Source organism: Arachis stenosperma, chromosome 3 (genome assembly GCF_014773155.1).
Source record: "Arachis stenosperma cultivar V10309 chromosome 3, arast.V10309.gnm1.PFL2, whole genome shotgun sequence".
Lineage (NCBI taxonomy): Eukaryota > Viridiplantae > Streptophyta > Magnoliopsida > Fabales > Fabaceae > Arachis > Arachis stenosperma.
In genome coordinates, this window is record NC_080379.1 from 5,496,111 (window position 1) to 5,517,943 (window position 21,833).

At 33.9% G+C, this 21,833-nt stretch overlaps 4 protein-coding genes across 5 annotated transcripts; 2 read left to right on the plus strand and 2 right to left on the minus strand.

Annotated features, from left to right (window-relative positions):
- Nucleotides 1-3,406: 3,406 nt before the first annotated feature.
- Nucleotides 3,407-5,466, minus strand: LOC130969144 (V-type proton ATPase 16 kDa proteolipid subunit). The gene is made up of 3 exons (XM_057894748.1): nt 5,221-5,466; nt 4,448-4,733; nt 3,407-3,852 (listed from the first exon to the last, which is right to left on the minus strand). The coding sequence occupies exons 1-3, from the start codon at nt 5,294-5,296 to the stop codon at nt 3,720-3,722; spliced, it is 495 nt and encodes a 164-aa protein (XP_057750731.1). The 5' UTR covers nt 5,297-5,466; the 3' UTR covers nt 3,407-3,719.
- A 219-nt stretch (nt 5,467-5,685) lies between these two features.
- Nucleotides 5,686-10,674, plus strand: LOC130965370 (NADP-dependent D-sorbitol-6-phosphate dehydrogenase-like). The gene is made up of 6 exons (XM_057890138.1): nt 5,686-5,818; nt 8,810-8,904; nt 8,998-9,115; nt 9,675-9,807; nt 9,902-10,121; nt 10,444-10,674. The coding sequence occupies exons 1-6, from the start codon at nt 5,686-5,688 to the stop codon at nt 10,672-10,674; spliced, it is 930 nt and encodes a 309-aa protein (XP_057746121.1).
- Nucleotides 10,675-11,426: 752 nt separating this feature from the next.
- On the plus strand, nt 11,427-14,306 carry LOC130970437 (NADP-dependent D-sorbitol-6-phosphate dehydrogenase-like). Its single transcript, XM_057896521.1, has 6 exons — nt 11,427-11,623; nt 11,913-12,007; nt 12,120-12,237; nt 12,811-12,943; nt 13,060-13,279; nt 13,513-14,306. Exons 1-6 carry the CDS (start codon nt 11,491-11,493, stop codon nt 13,741-13,743), a joined length of 930 nt encoding a protein of 309 aa, XP_057752504.1. The 5' UTR covers nt 11,427-11,490; the 3' UTR covers nt 13,744-14,306.
- LOC130970436 (polyprenol reductase 2-like) lies at nt 14,098-16,528 on the minus strand. 2 transcript variants are annotated; one of them, XM_057896520.1, is made up of 6 exons: nt 16,283-16,528; nt 15,772-16,109; nt 14,773-15,007; nt 14,583-14,678; nt 14,409-14,480; nt 14,098-14,305 (listed from the first exon to the last, which is right to left on the minus strand). In XM_057896520.1, the coding sequence occupies exons 1-6, from the start codon at nt 16,448-16,450 to the stop codon at nt 14,201-14,203; spliced, it is 1,014 nt and encodes a 337-aa protein (XP_057752503.1). In that variant the 5' UTR covers nt 16,451-16,528; the 3' UTR covers nt 14,098-14,200. The 2 variants fall into 2 exon arrangements, with proteins under 2 accessions (XP_057752503.1, XP_057752502.1); XM_057896519.1 differs by having other exon boundaries at nt 14,124-14,283.
- Nucleotides 16,529-21,833: the final 5,305 nt, after the last annotated feature.

A 21,833-nucleotide genomic window follows, 5' to 3' on the forward strand; every position in this document is an offset into this window, starting at 1 on the left:
CCATGAAAGCTCGAAACTAATCTTGTACCCATGATAGATGCTGTCCGTGTGACAAAAGTGCCCTGACTTGGATCTGAGCTTGGTTCGTGGGTTTCCGAACCTACGTAGCACTCCCAACCTTCCCCCCCCCCAAATCTGAGCCAACCATTCATCTTCATCTTCATCTTCTTCACCATCACCATCACCATCACCATAACCTCCATCACCATCACCTCAGCACCGCCAAAGCCACCTCCCTTCACCACAACCTCCGGCGACAAAAACACATGACATACACACTAACAGAGGAAATAAGAGAGCAAGGAGGAAGAGAGCAGAGAAACGAGAGATTCAGAGAGTGAGGAGAGAGCACGAGAAGAGATCCGAGAGAGGGGGTATCGCGCCATCACCAGCCACCGTCGCGCACCACCACCGTCACGAGCCAGAGACGCCGCAAGGGGGAAGAGGAGCCGTCGTGCTCCGCCACTGTCCAGCCACCATCGAGCTAGGGCCGCCATCGCGCCTCACTATGCGTCACTGTCGAGCTTCGAAAAGGGAGAGAAAGTGCGCGAAGATGAGAGAGAGAGGGAAAGCCGATCTGTCACCACCGCCACACCTAGTCGCCGTCATCATCACGGGAGCTCGTTGCCGTCACTAGCGGGAGTCGCCGCCGTTGTCGCCGAAACCACTGTCTCCGTTTGTTGCTCAGCCTTGTCTCTGTTTCTGATTCCTCTCTTGTGTGCTGAAATCGCTGCTGCTGTGGTCGTGGCCTTGGGGTTGTTTGTGTTTAAACGAAACTAATACTGCTGCCGCTCCATTCCTCTGTTCTTTTCAAGTTTTAGTAAGTTATCCTTGTTCCAAAACCCTCATTGTTACCGTTCTATTTTCATGGTTGATTGAGAATTTTGAGACATTATTGCATTAGGGTTATGTCAATACCTTTGCAAGTTGTTCGATGGCATTGTTGTTGCGGGAAGCTGTTGGTGTGGCTAATGCCGCTACTGCTGCTGATTCGATTTAAAGTCGTTGTCGCCGGAGGTTGTGGTGAAGGGAGGTGGCTGTGGCAGTGCTGAGGTGATGGTGATGGAGGTTATGGAGGTTATGGTGATGGTGATGGTGAAGAAGATGAAGATGAAGATGAAGATGATAATGGTGAATGGTTGGCTCAAATTGGGGGGGGGGGGGAGGTTGGGAGTGCCACGTAAGTTCGGAAACCCACGAACCAAGCTCAGATCCAAGCCAGGGCACTTTTGTCACACGGACAGCATCTATCATGGGTACAAGATTAGTTTCGAGCTTTCATGGGTACAAATGTCAGTGTTTTCATCTCTCATGGGTATAAATGGTCATTTATTCGAATTTAAAAAAAAAAGATAAAATTTCACATGCTACTACCTTAATGAAGTTAATAATTAAGAATTATTAAATAATAATTTAGTCAAACTTATTAAATTATCTAACTATTTTCAAATATCAATTTAATATCAAGACATTGTGAATTTTCACCCAAAAAACCCTAGTTATTTAGGGTTGAGAAATTTGGAATGAATTCAATGTGTATCAGTAAGTGTACGAATATCGATTTCACATGTGGGTTCAGAAAATAACATTAATTAAGAAGAAAACTAAAAAAAATAACAAATTGAACTTGAAAGAGGCAATGAATATAATAGCCGTTGGTATAATGCGCGCGCCATAAATACTTAAATAGTTACCATTTCCCAAACATGAAAAAAAGGGGGGAAAAGTTACAGTTTTCTATTATAAATTCCAACGTGGTTGTACTTGTAAATACATTTTCTAATCGCCACAGCTTTTGTATAATTGTCTTACACATTTACACTTGTGAGATCCTCTTTAATATCGTATATTATATTGTATTATATTATATATTAAAATTAATCAGAGTTTCAAAGTTTACATACAGTGGACGGGTTCTAATTACTCATTTTCGATCTTCAGACCAGAAACAGACAGAAGTTCTTCATTATCATTTAAAAAAAAAGGATTAAAGTATCAAATTGTTTTCACGTGTTAATTAATCTGCCACCATATTTTTTTATCCAGTTTGGTACATTGGTTTATAGAAGGTATATACTTCTGTATTCTGGTTGCTAGAAGGTATATACTTCTATATTTTTTTTAAATTCAGTTTCTGTTCAAGTTTATTTTTATTTGTGTCTCATAAGTCACCTATATGCTTCTTTTTTATTTTTGCCATGAGTTTGTTTAAAATTATACAACTTAACTAAAGTAGGTTTGATTCTAAAATGGTGCAAAAGACCAAAACTAAAAGAAATTACATCTCAGACCCCCTCTACAATAATCAGAAGAATTGGGGTGGTCACTGTTCTGGCCCTTTCCAAAGCCCAGATAGTTGATTTAAAATCTCAAAAGTAAGTTTGATAAAATGTCTCTTTCTATGGATCGGCCCATTTAATAAGATTGACAAATACAAGTCAAGGAGTGTAAACTAGTCCCAACCTGCACTTCGAACATTCTTTCTTTAATAGTTTAATGTGCTTACAGATGTCCTGCTCAACGTTAAGGATTACATGTCCAAAAAAAAAACGTTAAGGATTGAGATTGTTGACCAAAAAGGAAAAACGATTTTTCAACTCATATTTTCCGGTCTGGAAACTCAGTTCTATAAGTGGGCTAGGACAAAAAGGAACGTTTAACATGATGGCATCAAACTTCTCTAAATTGAGTCAAACTAAAAAATATATATAATTATCACCAAATATATATATATATATGATCACCTTTAAATCAAAGTAATAAATTTACATAAGGTAAAAATTACAAATTCAACATTAACTCCTTACTTTCTTATTTTACCAATATCCTTATTTTAGATGTTTTTTCTACATCGTTACATGGCTAATGGCTTACATCCTTTGCTTGGAGAAGAAAGAGGAAAGCGGGGGCGGCTGAAGTGTATGAGAACCGTTTGAAGTATAGACAGGACTTAATCATGAACATCAGCTTATGTGGTGTGTGGCGCATCACTGCATCATGTTTTGCAAGGTGCCACAGACAGTAACTTGATGTGCTGCCAAAGTTTCTTAGACATAGCATCTCAGTTTTTCTTTGTTTATGGTTTCTTAGTTTTTCTTAGGCAGGTGGGATTAGACTGGAAACTAAAAGAAAGTACACCATCTTGGAGAGAGAGAGAGAGAGAGAGAAGAGTGGGACTATGTTACTGCAACTAAATGTTCTATCGATGAGAGACAACGGCAGCACAATCCTATCACACCAATCTCAGAATGTTCGTCTCTTGGTGAAAAGGTTGATTATACACCTATATAATAAAAGAAGTGAAAGTAGCGCTTCATAAGAAACGATCCGTTAATGTTGTAAGTTACCTTCGCAACCAAATCACTCATATGCACCGGTTTCAGCAGCCAAAAGAGAAGCAAAAGGATTGAAAAATTTAGAACTCAAGATTATATGGCACAATACAATGTCACAAGGAGGGGGAAAAAAAAAAGAAAAAAGAAAAAACATGAAGCTTGAGAAGCTTTATTGAGCGAAGCTACTTATACAAACAAACACCAACAAACGGCAGGTGGAGCAATTGCTTTCACCAAAGTCTTTGTTTTCCTTTTTAGCCTACAAATGCTGTCCGAGCATCACTAACCTCCGACTAAAAAAATTTGCCCCCTCTCTCCCTCTTAATAAGAGGGTTAAAACATGATGTGGGGTGGCAACGAATATTCTATGGCATAGCTCCTTTCTTACTCAGCTCTAGATTGGCCGGCACGAGATGACAGGATAATACCAACAATGAGACCGTATAGAGCAAGAGCTTCAGCAAAGATGAGGATGAGAATCATTCCAACGAAAAGTTTTGGCTGCTGTGCATTGGCTCTGCAGACGGAGATTAATTAGTCAAATAAGAAATTTAATTGGAATTGCTGGGAAACATATCAACCACCACATCAAATTGAAAGCATAACTGAGGTTAGTGCCGGCAAAGCACATGTTCAATCAAGGGCCATACTCTGTTCGATGGTTAAGATGGCCAGGGACATAGCATCACTGACTTCATAAGAGAACAGTCTAAAGTGTAAATATACATACCTAGGGTCAGATATCTTAAGGTGCATTGATAGTGTTTGATTAGGTGCTTACCAATAAGCCAAAAACTAAACTATAGTTTTTAGTAAGGGTCCAACTCCATTTCTTTATAGTTTCTCATAACCACATCTAGCATAAGGGTTTGTGCCCATTACAGACGCCATATACTCGGATGTTAGGCTTATGGAATCCTATGACTGACGAATTGACGATGGTAAAATAAAACCAACAATTGGAACAAATTACTAATATATTGAGCGTGAATGCAAGACTCTACGGAATCAGGAAGCAGAGCTAAACTAAAATACACACAAGGCATTCTAAAATGATGTTTGAAATGAACAGGTAATCATAGATGAGATAGTAAGTTAGAAAAAGAATATACCTGACACCAGCATCACCAACAATGCCAATAGCCATGCCGGCAGAAAGCCCGGCGAGGCCACAGGCAAGACCAGAGGAGAGATGTGCATAACCATCAAAGAGATAATAGGATTTGGCCTTAGGGTTAATTCCTGTACTGATAATAACAGCAATAATAAGGCCATAAATACCCAAAACTCCAGCCATAACAACAGGTACAATAGACTTCATCACCAGCTCAGGTCTCATCACGCCCATCGAGGCCACGCCGACGCCACTCTTTGCCGTGCCATAGGCAGCTCCCATACCTTCCATCAGTTCAAATCAAACTCTTAATTATTAATAACCAAACCCTCCAGATCAAGAACGACTAACAACAAAATCTCAAAATCTTGTCTATTTATTTATTTTTCCAAAATAAAACCAATTCAGCAATTCAATAAAATTTTAAAGCTTATATTTATATTACAAGGGAAAAAGTATAACAAAAAAAAATCTAAGATTCACAAAAGCTCATTAAATCCAAGAAAATCTACTCCATAAGCAATTGGAAGCACAAATGAATCAACAAACATCGTACATATAAGCTGAAAAAAAGAATCCAGCGACAGTTTAATTGATTTTCCAAAGAGATCGAAAATCAAGCTCAAACAACTAGCTTATTAGCACTAGATTGAAAATTAAATTTGCAGAGAAAGAGAAACAGAACACGATGCAACTATGTAAAGATCAGGAAAAGAGAAATCTAGATCGAATTGCGATGAATGATTGTTATGGAATGAAGAAAAAACGTACAGGAGAAAACAAGTGCAGCTGCGGCTCCAAGGAAGCCAAAAAACGGTGCCGTCTCATCGCCGCTGAACGGAGCCATTGATTACACTTTCTCTTTGTCTTTCGATTTCGGATCTGATGTTCTTGTGATCTGAACGAAGGTGTGATCACACAGAGAAACTCACGGCTTCCAGGCTCCGATCTGAAGAGGAACGTGGGATCATTTCATCCATTGCTTTATAATTAGTTTCATTATTACACGTCAATTATTCACAACATTGGGCCTGTAATGGGCCTGTAATGGGCTTGTTTGTTTGCTTAATAGGCTTAGCAATTTTAACACGTGCAAAATTAAATAAAAGGGAATGATTGCGAGACTCGTGACACTGTGTCACTGTCACTCACAGTTAGAGGCATATAGACTAGAGCTGAACCGAGCTTAGAGGTGTTGTGATTCACTGATTTGTGAAGCTTGAAGCAAAGAAGAAAATGGCGACAACACTCAACAGTGGCTTCACAATGCCTATCATTGGACTTGGTGTTTGGCGCATGGAATCTCAACAAGTCAAGGATCTCATCCTTAATGCCATCAAAATTGGTTATCGCCACTTTGATTGTGCTGGTATTTTTTTTTTAATTATTATAATAAAAAATAATTTAGAATCTTAATTCATTTTTTTTAAGTCATAATTTTTAAATAAAAAATATTTTTTTATTTTTTATGTTTTTAAAATAATAATATATATTTACATTTTTTTATCTTTTTAAATTTATTATAATTTTTTCTTTTTTTTTTATTAATGATTCAGTATTATAGATAGCAAAAGATATCTATATATAGATCTACAATAGCTAGTTCTATAGTCACCAAAAAAAACAATAGCTAGTTCTATTAATTAATATTCGTCGATGAGATTGACTATTTTTGTCAACTTCTAAAAAAAATATACTAACAAACAATGATTAACTTAATGTGAATCTGACATTTATTTGAGAGTTTATCACAATGATATTTGTTATTAAGATTATCAGTTTTCTTTTACAAAAAGTATACGACAAACAATTGTTAATTAGTTGTAGATCTGAACTTTATTTAAAAATTTGTTGATACATATATAAATCAAAATTCGAATTCCTAATATTTAATGAGTTAACCACTAGACTAATTTAAATTATTTAATTTTTATCTTTCTATTCAATATGATTACCGCCATAATTAGTCTTTTAATGACACCTATTTTTGTTCAGCAGGACCAGAGAAAAAAAAAATCTAGATTTGGACTATTTTGAGCAACTTTTTTCATAAGATTATTATTTTGTCATTATAATTATTTAAATCTATAGGTGTTATATTAAAAAATAATTATGGGTGTTACATAAAATTAACTTGAGATAAAAAAAAATTAAAAATATTTTTTTATTAAGATGATTTGATTAAAAAAACATAAATAATAAATAATTAAATTATTTCATATATAAACTAAAAACACCTTAAACAAACTATTTTTACTAAAGATATTATTCGATAATATAATTTTATATAATTTCTTTTCAAAATTTAATTTTTATTTTAAAAAGTTACATATATAATTAGTTTAATTAAATTATTTTATGTATTTATGAAACTAAAGAACTTTTATTATACACATATAATATTACAATTTTTCGTAGAGCCAAGTACATTATTTGTAAAAATAAATAAGAATTTATTTAAATTTTGTTTTTTATGTAATTATATTAATATAAGTTTATAGTGAATATATATTGGTAAAAGCATACATAAAAAAAATAAAGTGGTGTACAAATTAAAATAAATTTCATTGAGTTCATTCTGAATTTAAACCAGGTGTAAGAAAAAAAAATTGACAGTCTAAATGAAAACTCACGAGATATTCCTCCATCCCCATTCCAAGTTCCAAATACAATGACAAGTGTCAGTAAATAACTACTGCTCGTCTTAACATTTCCTGAAAAAGCTGATAAATACTTCCAAATACAATGAGAAGTGTCCATGAATAAAATTAGAGGTTAATAATTAAATTAGTTTTTGAAAAATAATTTATTTTTGAAAGATTTTTTTTAATTAAATTAAATTTTTAAAAATTACGAATTAATTATATTTGTCTTTTAGTCATTTTATTAATAATTTTTTTAAAAAATTGATACTGTAAAATATTAATTAATAATATATATAATACCTAATACGTTTAATTAGATATTGACTAAATATATTTATGAAAATTTATTAATTTAGCTATTTTTTTCAATTACAAAAATCTGATTTCTAATATGACCCACTAACTGAATTGATAAATTTTCTTAAACATATTTTGTTAACGTCCAATTGAACATATTATGTGTCATGTATGCTATCAGTTAACATTTTACATAATCAATCATTGACAAAAATTATGAGTAGAATAACATGTATGCTTAATTCGTAATGTTTGAAGGACCAATTTGATTGAAAAAATATTTTAAAGACAAATTTAAAGAATATCTTATATTTGAAGAACTAATTTGACTATTAACCCATAAAATTAGCTACAATAAATTCACATATATAGATACTTTTTGTCATCTATACGGTAGCATTTGCTTTATTTTATTAATTTATTGAATCTTGTCATCATTAATCTTTTAGTGTTTTTCTTCTCTGATAAATATTTTAAATCGAAGAAATAGTTAAATTTGTCTATGAAAAAGTATCTTTTTTAAATTAGTTTTGAAAGATATTTTTAATTAAATTTGTCGTTAAAAAATTTTAAGTTAATCAAATTAGTTCTTTCGTCACTTTCTTTGTTGATAACGTTAAAATTTATTGATATTACACATTAAGTATGTAATATTACAACACACACCTAAAAATCTCGATTAACTGTTAATATAATAAATTTTTAAAATAATATCAAATCAAAATCTAATTGCTGGGGACTTTGAAGTATTAGAATCCCTTAATTTAGAATTAATTTGATCTAATTTCATAAACTTATCATATTAGTCACCAATTAGGACTACTAAATGTGTGTTGTTGTGTATTAACAAATTTTGATATCGTTAGCAATGAAAGACAATGAAACTAACATGATTAACTTAAAATCTTTGAAGGATGAATTATATTTTAAAAAAATTTCGGAGACCAATTTAAAAACGAATAATATTTTAGTAACTAATTTGACTATTTACTCATTTTAAATTAGAATAAAATATACTTTTTATATCTAATATTTTTAATTTATTTAACTTTATTTTTAATATTTTTTATTAGTGCCAAAATTACTTAGTACATGTTTAATTTTGTCCCTAATACTTTAAATATAATTAACGTCTACAAAAAAAATTGATATAAATAAAAAATGTTAAAAATAAAATTAAATATTGTTTAAAAATCATTAATTTTAAAATTAAAAAGTATATTTTATTCTTAAAATGATGAATAAGGAAGTTTAGTTTTGGCGTTTTGGGCTAAATGAAAAATTAAAGCTCACTATCTTCGCTAATTTGGAGTAGTGTTTGTGTAATTTTTGTCGATGATGAGTTTGCTTCTTCTTTTTTTTTTAACTCTCTAATGTGATGTGATTGTTTACTACATTTGAATGCAATGGATTTGCAGCTAAATATAAGAACGAAGAAGAGGTTGGAGAGGCGCTTAAAGAGGCCTTCAGTAGTGGTCTTGTTAAAAGGGAGGACCTTTTCATTACCACCAAGGTCACTTTCACAGTTTCACCTTCTCAACAAATCAATATTTTTTGTTTATTGTATAGTGACCGTACTGCCCTTGGGAATTCAATTTGATTTCAGCTTTGGAATTCTGATCATGGACACGTTGTTGAGGCTTGCAAGGACAGTCTCAGAAAACTTCAATTGGATTATCTGGATTTATATCTAGTTCACTTCCCTGTTCCTACAAGGCACACTGGTAGAAAGTTTTTTGATATTTATTCTTTTTTTTTTCTTTCTATATATAATTAAAGTGATAATGCTAAAAAGATAAAAAATAAAATAAGTCAAATTTGTCTTATTAAATATTTATTAATTTTAATAATAATTAATAAATATCAAATAAGACTAATTTTAATTATTTTTTATGAATTTTTATTGTTACTAAATGTTTTTGTAGTTAGAATTGACTCTCAATTTTGCCTTGATAAACAACACAGAGGACAAAGTCATCTGCCCATTAATTTGAAATTACTAATTTACCCCACACCATTATGATCAAAACGTAATAAAATCCATGCATGTATGGGCTGACTGTGTGTCCATTTTTTTTCTATTAATGTATCCATGAAGATAATAATGTTGTTTGACATTGTAAAAAGCCAATGCAGTCCTTGAAATTATTAATTAAGAATCGTTAAATAATTTAATATATTTAACTACATTGTTATTTAATAATTTTAATTAACAATTTTACGTAAAAATAATTATACAGTGAGTTTTCATCGTTACTAACGTGATATTGAACATGCATGCAGCTATTGGTAAAACTGCAAGTGTTTTGGGTGAGGATGGAGTATTGGACATAGATACCACTATATCCCTGGAAACTACGTGGCGCGCCATGGAAGATCTTGTTTCAATGGGCTTGGTTCGTAGCATTGGAATCAGGTACAATTATTACAATCTTCACTGTTGTTGGTTGCTGATTAATTCTTGGACAAATTCTAGCAAAATAGAATGTGATAGAGAGTTTTTCTTACAGCAACTATGGTGTGATTATGGTAAGAGATTGTTTAGCATATTCCAAGATAAAGCCTGCTGTGAATCAAATTGAAACCCACCCATACTTCCAGCGAGATTCGCTCGTCAAGTTTTGCCAGAAGCATGGGGTTTGTGTCACAGCTCATACTCCTCTTGGAGGTGCTGCGGCCAATACTGAATTGTTTGGTACAGTTTCATGTTTAGATGACCAACTTCTAAAGGTAACTTAATCAATTTTCTAGTTTCCAAACACTAAAAGCTACGCATTAAATCTTTGTTTAATCTAAATAAAAATCAACCACTACAATCAAGTATTAATATAAAATATATATTATAAAATACATATTAAAAATAAATTAAACAATATATATTTATACATAAATATAAAATCATTAATTTTAATAACTAATTTTAATTTACACTAGCATTTTTGTTAGTCTATACAGTAAAACTTGCCTAATGAAACCAAACTTAGTTGTTGTTGTTGTTATAGTTGAAAGCATTTTAGACACTGAACTAATGACTTAACTTTGGAACTTTCAGGGCCTGGCTGGAAAATATAAAAGAACTGCTGCACAAATTGCTCTTCGTTGGGGGATTCAAAGGAAAACTGTGGTCATTCCTAAATCATCAAAATGGGAAAGATTGAAAGAGAATTTTCAGGTGTTCGATTTTGAGCTATCTAAAGAAGACATGGAGCTCATTGGAAATTTGGACAAGAAATATAGAACTAACCAACCAGCCAAGTTTTGGGGCATCGATATTTACGGTTGAGACTGCGATTCCTCCTGTATTATGTATACATCATGGTTCTTGAACCTTGAGATTTGAATTATCATTCAGCTCTAGCGAGAGCTAATCTTTGTCTCATTAGATTTGCCTATCTGAACTATGCTTGGTGATGATTGAAAAATAATATGGGACAATAGATGCCCTAAATAAGAATCCGGAATATTTTAGTTGCTTAACTTGTTTATTCATAAGTTTATTTTTACCCTTTCCTTTTCTCCTTCTTTATGAGAATGTTATTTCTGAAAAACTTTTATAAATGAATTTTGTGATTAGAAATCCTAGTAGTATTAAATACTAGCCTTTTCCTATAAACAAAATAAGTTAGGGTTGATGATGAATATCAGTATTGTTGTTAATGAAGTGATTCGTATCGGCCAAAAATGTATATTAGATTTTGAACTTCGTTAGATTCGTATTGGCCAGAATTTATTTTGCCTCACCAAACACTTGTACATTTATTGAGAACTGAGAACTAGCATTTTCAAGCATAACCCTCCAATACCCGACCTTTGATCATAATTAAAAATAAATAAAATAAAATTAATAATAATAATTTAAGAGCATATAAAGTGTAACAACGTTATAATTAGTTCATTATTACACGTCAATTATTCACAACATTGGGCCTTTAATGGTCCTGTAATGGGCCTGTTTGCTTGCTTAATGGGCTTGGCATGTTTCGAACGTGGTGGCCCAAAATCAAATAAAAGGGAATGATAGCGAAGTTGGTGGCACTCTGTCACTCAGGGAAGCTGAACTGAGCATAGAGGTGTTGTGAAGCTTGAAGCAAAGAAGAAAATGGCGGTAACACTCAACAGCGGCTTCAAGATGCCTATCATTGGACTTGGTGTGTGGCGCATGGAATCTCAACAAGTCAAGGATCTCATCCATAATTCCATTAAAATTGGTTATCGCCACTTTGATTGTGCTGGTATTTTCTTTTTTCAATTACTATTCTTTTCCCAATTTATTGAATCTTATCATCATCATCATCATCATCAATATTTTAGGGTTTTTATTCTCTTATGGATATTTTAAGTTGCGAATCAGGAAGTTTAGCTTTGGGTTGATTGAAGAGTCAAAACTTACTATCTTTGCTAATTTGGAGTGTTTGGGTAATTTTTGTTGATGAGTTTGCTATTTTTTTTTTAACCTTTTGATGTGATGATGATAAGTAGGTATATGATTGTTGACTAGATTTGAATGCAATGGATTTGCAGCTGATTACAAGAACGAAGCAGAGGTTGGAGTGGCGCTTAAAGAGGCCTTTACTAGTGGTCTTGTTAAGAGGGAGGACCTTTTCATTACCACCAAGGTCACTTTCACCTTCTTAACAAATCAATATGCCTTTTTTTTTAACTAGTAATGGTGGTTTCTGAGAATTGCATAGTGACTGTATTTCCCTTGGGAATTCAATTTGACTTCAGCTTTGGAATTCTGATCATGGGCATGTTATTGAGGCCTGCAAGGACAGTCTCAAGAAGCTTCAATTGGATTATCTGGATTTGTATCTGGTTCACTTCCCTGTTGCTACAAGGCACACTGGTATACCAGTTTTTTGTATTTATCCCTCTTTTTTTGGCCTATAAATAGTTAGAGTGGACTCCCTAAACTCATCCCTATTAATTTGAAATTACAAATTTTTCCCGCACCATTCAGGAAAAGGTAATAAAATCCATTGCTTGTATGGGAGGGTTGTATGTCCCTTTTTTTTCCTTTATTTATTTTAATGGCGACAGGCAAATTTATCTGATAAGGAAGTGGCTTATCTGGTATGTCTCTATAAATGTATATTAGAAGTGTGAAATGAAGAATGGAATCAGTGTTATTCAGCTGCAGAGTGCAGTATATACACATGTACATGAACTCATGAAGCAACACCCTCAGTAACCGAATGGTGCTAAGTCAGTAGAAACAGAAAAATGAAAACTAATTTCCTAATTAACTTGACACTACTAACTAACTGAACATCACTCTACACGTGATTAATTAACTTAATAGCTATTTACAACTCTAATAATATATTCATTCAGATTATGTTGTTTGAGATTGTAAGAAGCAAATGCAAGCATATTTGTGCCATCTCATTCATGTGTGTGATATTTAACATGCATGCAGGTGTTGGTACAACTGATAGTGCTTTGGGTGAGGATGGGGTGTTGGACATAGATACCACTATATCCCTGGAAACTACCTGGCGTGCTATGGAAGATCTTGTTTCGATGGGCTTGGTTCGTAGCATTGGAATCAGGTTTCACTGTTGTTGGTTGCCTGGTTAATTTTTTGATATTTCTACTAGCAATTTACTTGAGAAATTGATCATTCTATTCATGCAAAATAGAACATGATGAAGAGTTTTTCTTGCAGCAATTATGATATCTTCTTAACTAGAGATTGTTTAGCATATTCCAAGATAAAGCCTGCTGTGAATCAGATTGAAACCCACCCATACTTCCAGCGTGATTCGCTCGTCAAGTTTTGCCAGAAGCACGGGGTTTGTGTCACAGCCCATACTCCTCTTGGAGGTGCTGCGGCTAATACAGAATGGTTTGGTACAGTTTCATGTTTAGATGACCAAGTTCTAAAGGTAAGTTATCAATTCTAGTTTCCAAACACCAAAAGCCTGGCATCATTTATTCAAAACCACTCGTTGGATCTCTACGAAGCAAACTTGACCGATTTATTTACAATAGGACATGAAAGCATTGTTTAATCTATTTAGCAAAACTCACCTTATGAGACAAGAATTAGTTGTTTTGTTATTATAGTTGAAAGGATTTTTGGATACTGAATTAACGAATTAACCTGTGTGACTTTCAGGGTCTGGCTGAAAAATACAAAAAGTCTACTGCACAAATTGCTCTTCGTTGGGGCATTCAAAGAAACACTGTTGTCATTCCTAAATCATCGAAATTGGAAAGATTGAAAGAGAATTTCCAGGTGTTTGATTTTGAGCTATCTAAAGAGGACATGGAGCTCATCGGAAGTATGGACAAGAAATATAGAACTAACCAACCAGCCAGGTTTTGGGGAATCGATCTTTTTGCTTGAGTCTATGGTTCCCTTTTTCAGGATCTTTCTTTCTTTTTTGTTGGCATGTATGATCTTTAAAATACCCAAATACATCACGGTTCTTGAATCTCTAGATTTGAATTATCATTAAACTTTGTGAAAGCCAATCTTTTTAAGCCCCATTAGATTTGCTTATCTGAACTATGCTTGGTGATGACTAAAAAATCATCTGAGGCAATAGGTGCCCTAAATAAGAATCCAGAAAATTTTAGTTGCTCAACTTGTTTATCCATTTGTTTACTTTACACCTTTCTGGAAATGTTATATTTGAAAAAAATTTATAAACGAATTTCGATTGTAGAAATCCCAATAATATTAAATACAAGCCTTCGTCTATAAACAAAATAAGTTCATACGCACAGGCACATCTATGAGAAGTAACGAGTTGCTTTACATCAATCTAACATGAAAAGCATTGTCTATTTGTCTCATAATCTCAGAGAATATATGGTATAACAGCAAACCGACTACTTGGATAATCTTCAAATTTCTGATGATACCACCTATGTGTTTCCACTGCTGCAAATGACAGATTTGCCAGCTGAACCAAGTGAAAGAAACATGGCAAAGAAAAAAAATCAACTAAACATTTTTTCCCCTTTCAAGAATTAGAAAATCTTGCTAATCTACAATTTATATATTACCACAAAAACAAATAGTAGCCATATGGTTAGATCGGATCCTCCAGTGGCAACCACAAAACTGCCGTATATAACCTTCATTATTGTCAAACATTAGCCATATTCAACATGGGTCACATAATAGCATAAGGAAAACAGATATGGGAGAGAAAGGAGGGTGGGAGGGGGGAGTGTTACCATTTCAGAGAGATAATGTGGAGAGGAAACAATTTCAAACCAATCACCGTGAGGAATTGCATATTCCTCTGCTTGTCTTGAATCTCGAAGCGAACCCTAACAAAATTATTAAATTCAGACAAAGACATGACAAAAAATTGAAAGGCTGTTAAGATTTCAATGTCAAAAGTTTCAAGTGGATGCTACATACAAGAATCTTATGGCATCTTTGTTGATGAATCCAACCCCAGAAAAAAGCAGCGGCGCCAATCCAATGCCTCCATCCAAGTCTGACGAGAGGATTTACAACTTGCCAAAGTTCTACCTCCACTGGTGGCATATGATCCTTGCCTACGACGATGAACTTGGTGACTAGATTTACCAGGAAGTAAAACACATCTAAGGCGCAATCAGCACATAGCGACAGTGGTGCTGCTAGGTAGAAGCTAGCTTCGTAAAACAAACAAACCAATCATTCCATTTTAGTGTTTGCTTGTGTCCAACCAGTGAGTGATAAATAACAAGCATAGTAAAAAGAAATGCAGAATTCATTATTCATCTAAGAAACAGATTATAAGGCTCTTCATCCTTGAAACTAGATTAAGATTTCAAATCAACGTGCAGCACTTCAAATCTACCTAGGAGTAGTTACATATATATGGAATTAGCCATTCACAACTGCAGGGTTCTTCTTGCTTTTCCCATACTTCTCTTAGACTTTCTCTTCTGTTTTGGTTTTTCTTTTAGTTCAGTGCACAAGGTTTCCAGTCCAAACCTTCCAAAAAAATGTCTCTATGGAGCATAAATCTGAATTCCATGTTGTCTCATTCATAAACTAGTAAACTACAAAGCTTTTTGTCAACTAGAACATTGCCAGACCCATCCCCAAAAAGTTTAAGGCAATTTATACACTATGATATAGCAAACGCATAGCAGCAGAACAACAATTGAATCTTATGTATTAAAATGACAATATCTGTCATAAATAAATGAATTTCATAGCCTGTAGAAAAGAAATCAAATCAAAGTAATTCAATAAGAACAAAGATTATCAGAGTAATGCACTATGATTTCAGATTAATAACAAGCAAATAGGCCTTTCACACACACATCACCACATTAGGAATATATAATAGTCAAAATTATTCTAATAAAAAAGAGAAAGGGAGTTCAAGGGAGGTAAATTAGAAAGATTATGAAATAAACTTACAACATTCCAGTGAGATAACCAAGGATGTGCATGCGGGCAGAGGGGCTATATTTAAATACATATATGGTTTCAAATAGGCGTCTCAACACTTGAGCTTCCATTAACAAAAGAAGAAAAACAGCTTGCCAAACAGCATGCCTCTGAAACATTGTAGTTGAATCAGTTCTCAGAGCTGAGCCTCCGATCAAGTAGCTTGTAATGGTAGAGTATGCAGATGATTCCCTAACCGGTGGCACCACTGTGTATGCATAACACCAAGTTGCAACAAGCAAGAACGTTGTCCATATTGATGCAACAATATAGAAGTGCAAGAAGAATCTCTGAGGGAGTGTGAATTTCTGCAAAGTCAAATCAAATATATTGCAAAGTTTCAAACTTTCAAGCACCCCATTATTCGATGGATCATATATTCACATCCATTTCAGTAAAAGGCAAGAAATTTATACAATGGCAATGATAAAAGTTACAAAAATGAAAAGGGTATATAGGGGAAGGAAAGTGATATATTTACCTGGGAAGATGAGTGCATGATTTTTCCCCTTCTAGCAAAACCCAACAATATTGTATGGAAGAAGTTGAGTTTGGGAATTGGGATTGAAGCGATGAGAATGGGAAGTGTACCAGCGATCCATGCTAGTCTCAGCAATTGAGCAAGGACCGTATGCATCTCCAACTCCATTACTATAAGATGATGATGATGATGGAACCTTCAACAGAGAAACATAGTTATTTTTGTGAGTACTAGGTAGGTGACGGTTTGAAATGTTTGGAGGATTACATAAAGTGAAAGCGTAAAGTACAGGTTAAAGAAGATACGAGGAGTAAGCGGTGGGAACTACCGAACTAACAACTTCTTTTTTTTTTTTTTTTTGTCAGGGACCCGGACAAATAACCTAGTCCAGACCCAAAAACCGAAACTCCAAGCCCCAACCCGACCCGGATTTCAAAGTGGCGTGCCAAAAGGCAAAAACCAAGTTTAATAGGTTTAAAATGATAAAATTGGTTATTAATTGTAATTGATTATAAAATTATTAAATCGGTTTTAAAAATAAAATCGATTTTTGTATGTAAATTTTGGTTTTTATATAAAAACTGATTATTTATACAAAAATTTGTTATTTTTTTAAAATTGATTTATTTTAAAACTCATTTTTTTTTAAAAAATTGGATAAAAAAAACTAATTTTATACAAAGTCAATTTTAATTTAAAAACTAAATTTTAACACTTTCAAAAATTAATTTTAATTTATATAATATTATTTTATTGATTAATTAAAAGTCTAATTATATTATGGGTATTATAGAATTAATAGGTGTGATTTTAATATTTTTATACGATATTATTTTATAGATTTACATATTTAGCTTTTGTTTTAGGTAACTGATTTTAGAATTTGGTTTTGTTAACTAAAATTTAAATAAATATGGTTATGGTTTTTAAAATTATTTTAAAAAAGTTAAGTATTTAGAATAGAATTTAATTTTAATATATTGATAATGTAAAATATTTTATACAATCGTATAATTATAATTTTTTTTGTAATTATTTACGTAATTAATATAAAAAATATATTTTTGTTAATATAACATTATGTAATTAAATTCACGTAGAAAATAATTTTACACACACAATACATTAAAATTAACTTACACAACTCCGCACCCAGTTTTTCTGGGATTTCCAACTGAGGCTCCATCTGAGTTTATCTTAATCCATCCCGAAGGAGGCGGCGTCCAACTAATGTGTTCTTTCCTTCTTCTGTTGTTTGTAGAATTCATCACCTTTTTTTAAAAAAACTTCATCTATATCCTTTCTTTTTTTTTTTGACCGAAATAAATTAAACAAAAAAAACAAAACAAATAAAATAAAGAATTGTTTAAATAGAGAGACAGTTTCATTTAAGATTACTCTTAAACTCTTTCCAAAGTAAAAGAAGTTTCATATGTAAAAATTGTAACTTCATTGTCATTTTTATAATAGTATCTATAACGAAAATCATCACGTCAATTTCAATGCATGATGGTCTTTTTCTATTGGAGAAAAAAAAACTTTGTTTGATTGCGTCATTTTCAAATCCACCAACACACCGTGATAATAGTTATAAATTTTTACACGGTTAACTATATTTTAGATTTAAAATGTCCAACCCTAGAGTAAGGACCTTTATATACAAGTCTTGGGTACATATGGTAGGAAGCCAACTGGATGTTATATTCGTAATTAGATAGATTTGTTGTTTTTTTTTTTTTTTTTGGGGTCATGGAGTCATAAGTCACTTGTGTTCTTGATTGGCTATTAGATGCAGGCTGTGTGTTCTATATTTTTGTTTATATGTTTTTGGTCTTTGGGCTTATTGCACTCCAAGACCCAAAAAAATAGGTTCAATTTATGCCGCTTAAAAGAAAATATAGAATTACAATATCCAAAAACAAGAATTGACATTACCTAATTCTAACTTTGTTTTCGTATAATATTTTTTATATATACATATATATATATATATGTTCCTACCCTGACCCAACGGTATGGCCCAGGTCCAAATACACCAAAAGGCCCAATCCAAAGATTGGCCTTCGTTATTCACCGACCTCTTTAGAAGAGGTCGGACTCAACACAGACTTCTTTCCAAAGAAGTCGGGCTCAAGAGATAGCTGGCAGATAACACTTATTCAAATAAGTAACTGCCCCTAAAATCTCTCTAACCACTTCGTAAAGCCATATCTTAACCTCCCCAAGATAATAGGGACGGTTACCACCCTAAAGATACGGCATTACTCCAACGGTGGTTATTGGCTCACCACTATAAATACACTGACACCCCTCAGGTATCTCTAAGTCCAATACTCTCTAAGACCTGCTTACACCCTTGCTAACTTAGGCATCGGAGTGTCCTTGCAGGTACCACCCCCCATTCACACGCGAGCACAAGTCGGACGGAGCCTCCCGAGTTGCGGACATACCCGGAGTTCTCCTCCACCATACACTTGGGCCGCCAAACGCCATCCATTGGACTAATCTCCGGTTACCTACCGTAACATTGGCGCCGTTGCCGGGGACCCGGAGCTCAATCCTTGATAATGGCGGATGATCAACAAGATGGTCGGACAACCTCTCGACATGAATAAGATGCAAGAATGTTAAAAAGAAGCTGGAATACAGTTTCTATGGATACCAGAAATCTCATAAAAACTTCTCCCAATGGAGAGAGGATATCAAATAGGGATGATGATTCTACTTTTACAGTTAAATTGGATTAAATCAAACAAAAGAGAAGAAAGCACCGTCCCAAGGCCATTGTAGAAAGCAAACCAAAACGAACTCGAAAGCCAATTGAATAAAAGAATTTTCAATTCAGAAAATTCAATTGGCAAAAGAAGTTACGTGAAAAAAAAAAGGACGAACTCAAAAGCCAATTGAATAAAAGAATTTTCAATTCAGAAAATTCAATTGGCAAAAGAAGTTACGTGAAAAAAAAGGACGAACTCAAAAGCCAATTGAATAAAAGAATTTTCAATTCAGAAAATTCAATTGGCAAAAGAAGTTACGTGAAAAAAAAAGGACGAACTCAAAAGCCAATTGAATAAAAGAATTTTCAATTCAGAAAATTCAATTGGCAAAAAAAGTTACGTGAAAAAAAAAAAACGAACTCGAAAGTCAATTGAATAAAAGAATTTTCAATTCAGAAAATTCAATTGGTAAAAGAAGTTACGTATAAAAAAAAAATAGGGGGAGAAAAGGGAACGTGACTAATCCCAACCTCTTCGTGAAATTGGATGGACAATGACATCTGTGCCGACTTACAATCTCGAAAAAATCCATGATACCCACTCATGGAATGGAGCAGTTGCATGTTCCAAATACATCAGTAATTGAAGAAAGAAGAGAAGGGAAAGCATTGTTGATAAAAACAATGAAACCTTTCTTTTCAACTTATGCCAAAAAGTGCAGCATCAGTCCATTTGAATGCAACCCAATCCGACAATAAAGTGATGAATCCAGTTTTTTCTTCATTGGATTCACATATCAATTACAACAGAGTAGTGAATAACACGAAAAATTCACATGGCACATCTTTCATTGGTTGCTCACAAATTACATCATTGCCAATGAATATGAAAGGAAATAATCCTATGGTAGAATTTGATGTCGTTTGCACACCAATAAAGATGAATGTCTTCCAGGAAGAAAACTGGAATCCGATCCAAAGAAAAAAGAAAGTCGGGGTGACAAAGGCCCAGTCCTCATTGGAGGGAATGATGGTCAGACTTTTCTTCAAAGGTCGGATGAGCCGGGAGCTCACCAAAGAAAATCCGACCTCTTTTAGAGAGCTCATGAAGAAAAATCCGACCTCTTTTAAAGGTTAGACTTTATAATAAGGTCGGATGAGTTGGGAGCTCACCAAAGAAAATCCGACCTCTTTTAGAGAGCTCATGAAGAAAAATCCGACCTCTTTTTAAAGGTCAGACTTTACAATAAGGTCGGATGAGTTGGGAGCTCACCAAAGAAAATCCGACCTCTTTTAGAGAGCTCATGAAGAAAAGTCCGACCTCTTTTAAAGGTCAGACTTTACAATAAGGTCGGATGAGTTGGGAGCTCACCAAAGAAAATCCGACCTCTTTTAGAGAGCTCATGAAGAAAAATTCGACCTCTTTTTAAAGGTCAGACTTTACAATAAGGTCGGATGAGTTGGGAGCTCACCAAAGAAAATCCGACCTCTTTTAGAGAGCTCATGAAGAAAAGTCCGACCTCTTTTAAAGGTCAGACTTTACAATAAGGTCGGATGAGTTGGGAGCTCACCAAAGAAAATCCGACCTCTTTTAGAGAGCTCATGAAGAAAAATCCGACCTCTTTTTAAAGGTTAGACTTTACAACAAGGTCGGATGAGTTGGGAGCTCACAAAGAAAATCTGACCTCTTTTAGATCCCATGAAGAAAGTCCGACCTCTTTTAAAGGTCAGACTTTACAATAAGGTCTAAAACCTCATTGCTCAGAAGAATCCGACCTCTTTAGATCCGACAAAGAAAAAATCCGACCTCGTTTCGGAGTCTGTAAAAAATCCGACCTCTTTCACGATCAACTCTACAATGAGGTCAAAAACCTCGAAGAATATCAGAAAGAAATTCCGACTTCTTTTAAAGATCAGAATCTACAATGAGGTCGAAAACCTCCAAGCTTAGAAAGAAAGTCCGACTTCTTTCCAAGCTTAGAAAGAAAAATCCGACCTCTTTTAAAGATCCAAGCTTATGAAGATAATTTGACCTCCTCTGAGGATTCAAGTCTACAAATAAAAATCCGACTTCCTTTAAGAGCTTACAAAGAAAAGTCCGACTTCTTTTCTGAGGTACAACTTCGAGAGCCAGATCCCAAGCATAAATGGCCATGAGAAGGTCATACGAAGAAATTTCTCAACTGACAACCTCGTCTTGATCCAAAATGACATCGGACCAAAAGCGGACGAAGAAAAGCCAACACCAAAATGAAAAGATCCAACAAAGTCACTTAAGACTTGAAAAAGAACTACTACAACATACTCAACTTACTCGAAAACAATCTACTTAGATTGTGCCATGTTTACAACAAAAGGGATACTACAGCTAGAAAGTGCACCTTACTCCTTAATGCACACTTTTTCTGACTTGAAGTGATGAGATCCAAAGTGGCGTAAGAAGTTATAAATGCAAATCGTGGTCCGACCCCATTAAGCCACTTGTACTAAATCAAACTGGCAAGGGGCAAAGCCTAAAACGAATTGCACAAATAACTTAAGGGCAACGTGATCATAATCAAACATCAACACGAAGAGGATGTAAACCCGACGTCACAACAATTTGTTTAAAACAAATTGAGAAAGGATGACGATTTATAAGGATGCCTCCTCAAGCCAAGAGATAAGTATCCAACCTTGCTAAGTTGACACAACAAGTATAAAACAAGTTATCCGACCTCCCAAAAAGAGAGTCCAAAATAACTTGTAAAAGTCACATAGCAACAAATAGTAAGATTCAAGAATGGCATGACTGAATACTCGAGTCCGACTTTATGAAGCTCGACCTCGAGTAGG

What these genes read in the sequence shown, in the direction of transcription:
- LOC130965370 (XM_057890138.1), top strand. Translation starts at nt 5,686, where the DNA reads ATGGCGACAACACTCAACAGTGGCTTCACAATGCCTATCATTGGACTT. An exon ending in TGTTCCTACAAGGCACACTG is followed by an intron (nt 9,116 to 9,674) that starts GTAGAAAGTTTT and finishes ACATGCATGCAG; the next exon opens with CTATTGGTAAAACTGCAAGT. An exon ending in GTTCGTAGCATTGGAATCAG is followed by an intron (nt 9,808 to 9,901) that starts GTACAATTATTA and finishes TTTTTCTTACAG; the next exon opens with CAACTATGGTGTGATTATGG.
- LOC130969144 (XM_057894748.1), bottom strand. Translation starts at nt 5,296, where the DNA reads ATGGCTCCGTTCAGCGGCGATGAGACGGCACCGTTTTTTGGCTTCCTT. An exon ending in AGCTGCACTTGTTTTCTCCT is followed by an intron (nt 4,734 to 5,220) that starts GTACGTTTTTTC and finishes AACTGATGGAAG; the next exon opens with GTATGGGAGCTGCCTATGGC. An exon ending in GTTGGTGATGCTGGTGTCAG is followed by an intron (nt 3,853 to 4,447) that starts GTATATTCTTTT and finishes CTCCGTCTGCAG; the next exon opens with AGCCAATGCACAGCAGCCAA.
- LOC130970437 (XM_057896521.1), top strand. Translation starts at nt 11,491, where the DNA reads ATGGCGGTAACACTCAACAGCGGCTTCAAGATGCCTATCATTGGACTT. An exon ending in ACCTTTTCATTACCACCAAG is followed by an intron (nt 12,008 to 12,119) that starts GTCACTTTCACC and finishes ATTTGACTTCAG; the next exon opens with CTTTGGAATTCTGATCATGG. An exon ending in GTTCGTAGCATTGGAATCAG is followed by an intron (nt 12,944 to 13,059) that starts GTTTCACTGTTG and finishes TTTTTCTTGCAG; the next exon opens with CAATTATGATATCTTCTTAA.
- LOC130970436 (XM_057896519.1), bottom strand. Translation starts at nt 16,450, where the DNA reads ATGGAGTTGGAGATGCATACGGTCCTTGCTCAATTGCTGAGACTAGCA. An exon ending in TCATGCACTCATCTTCCCAG is followed by an intron (nt 16,110 to 16,282) that starts GTAAATATATCA and finishes TTGACTTTGCAG; the next exon opens with AAATTCACACTCCCTCAGAG. An exon ending in AAAGATGCCATAAGATTCTT is followed by an intron (nt 14,679 to 14,772) that starts GTATGTAGCATC and finishes TAATTTTGTTAG; the next exon opens with GGTTCGCTTCGAGATTCAAG.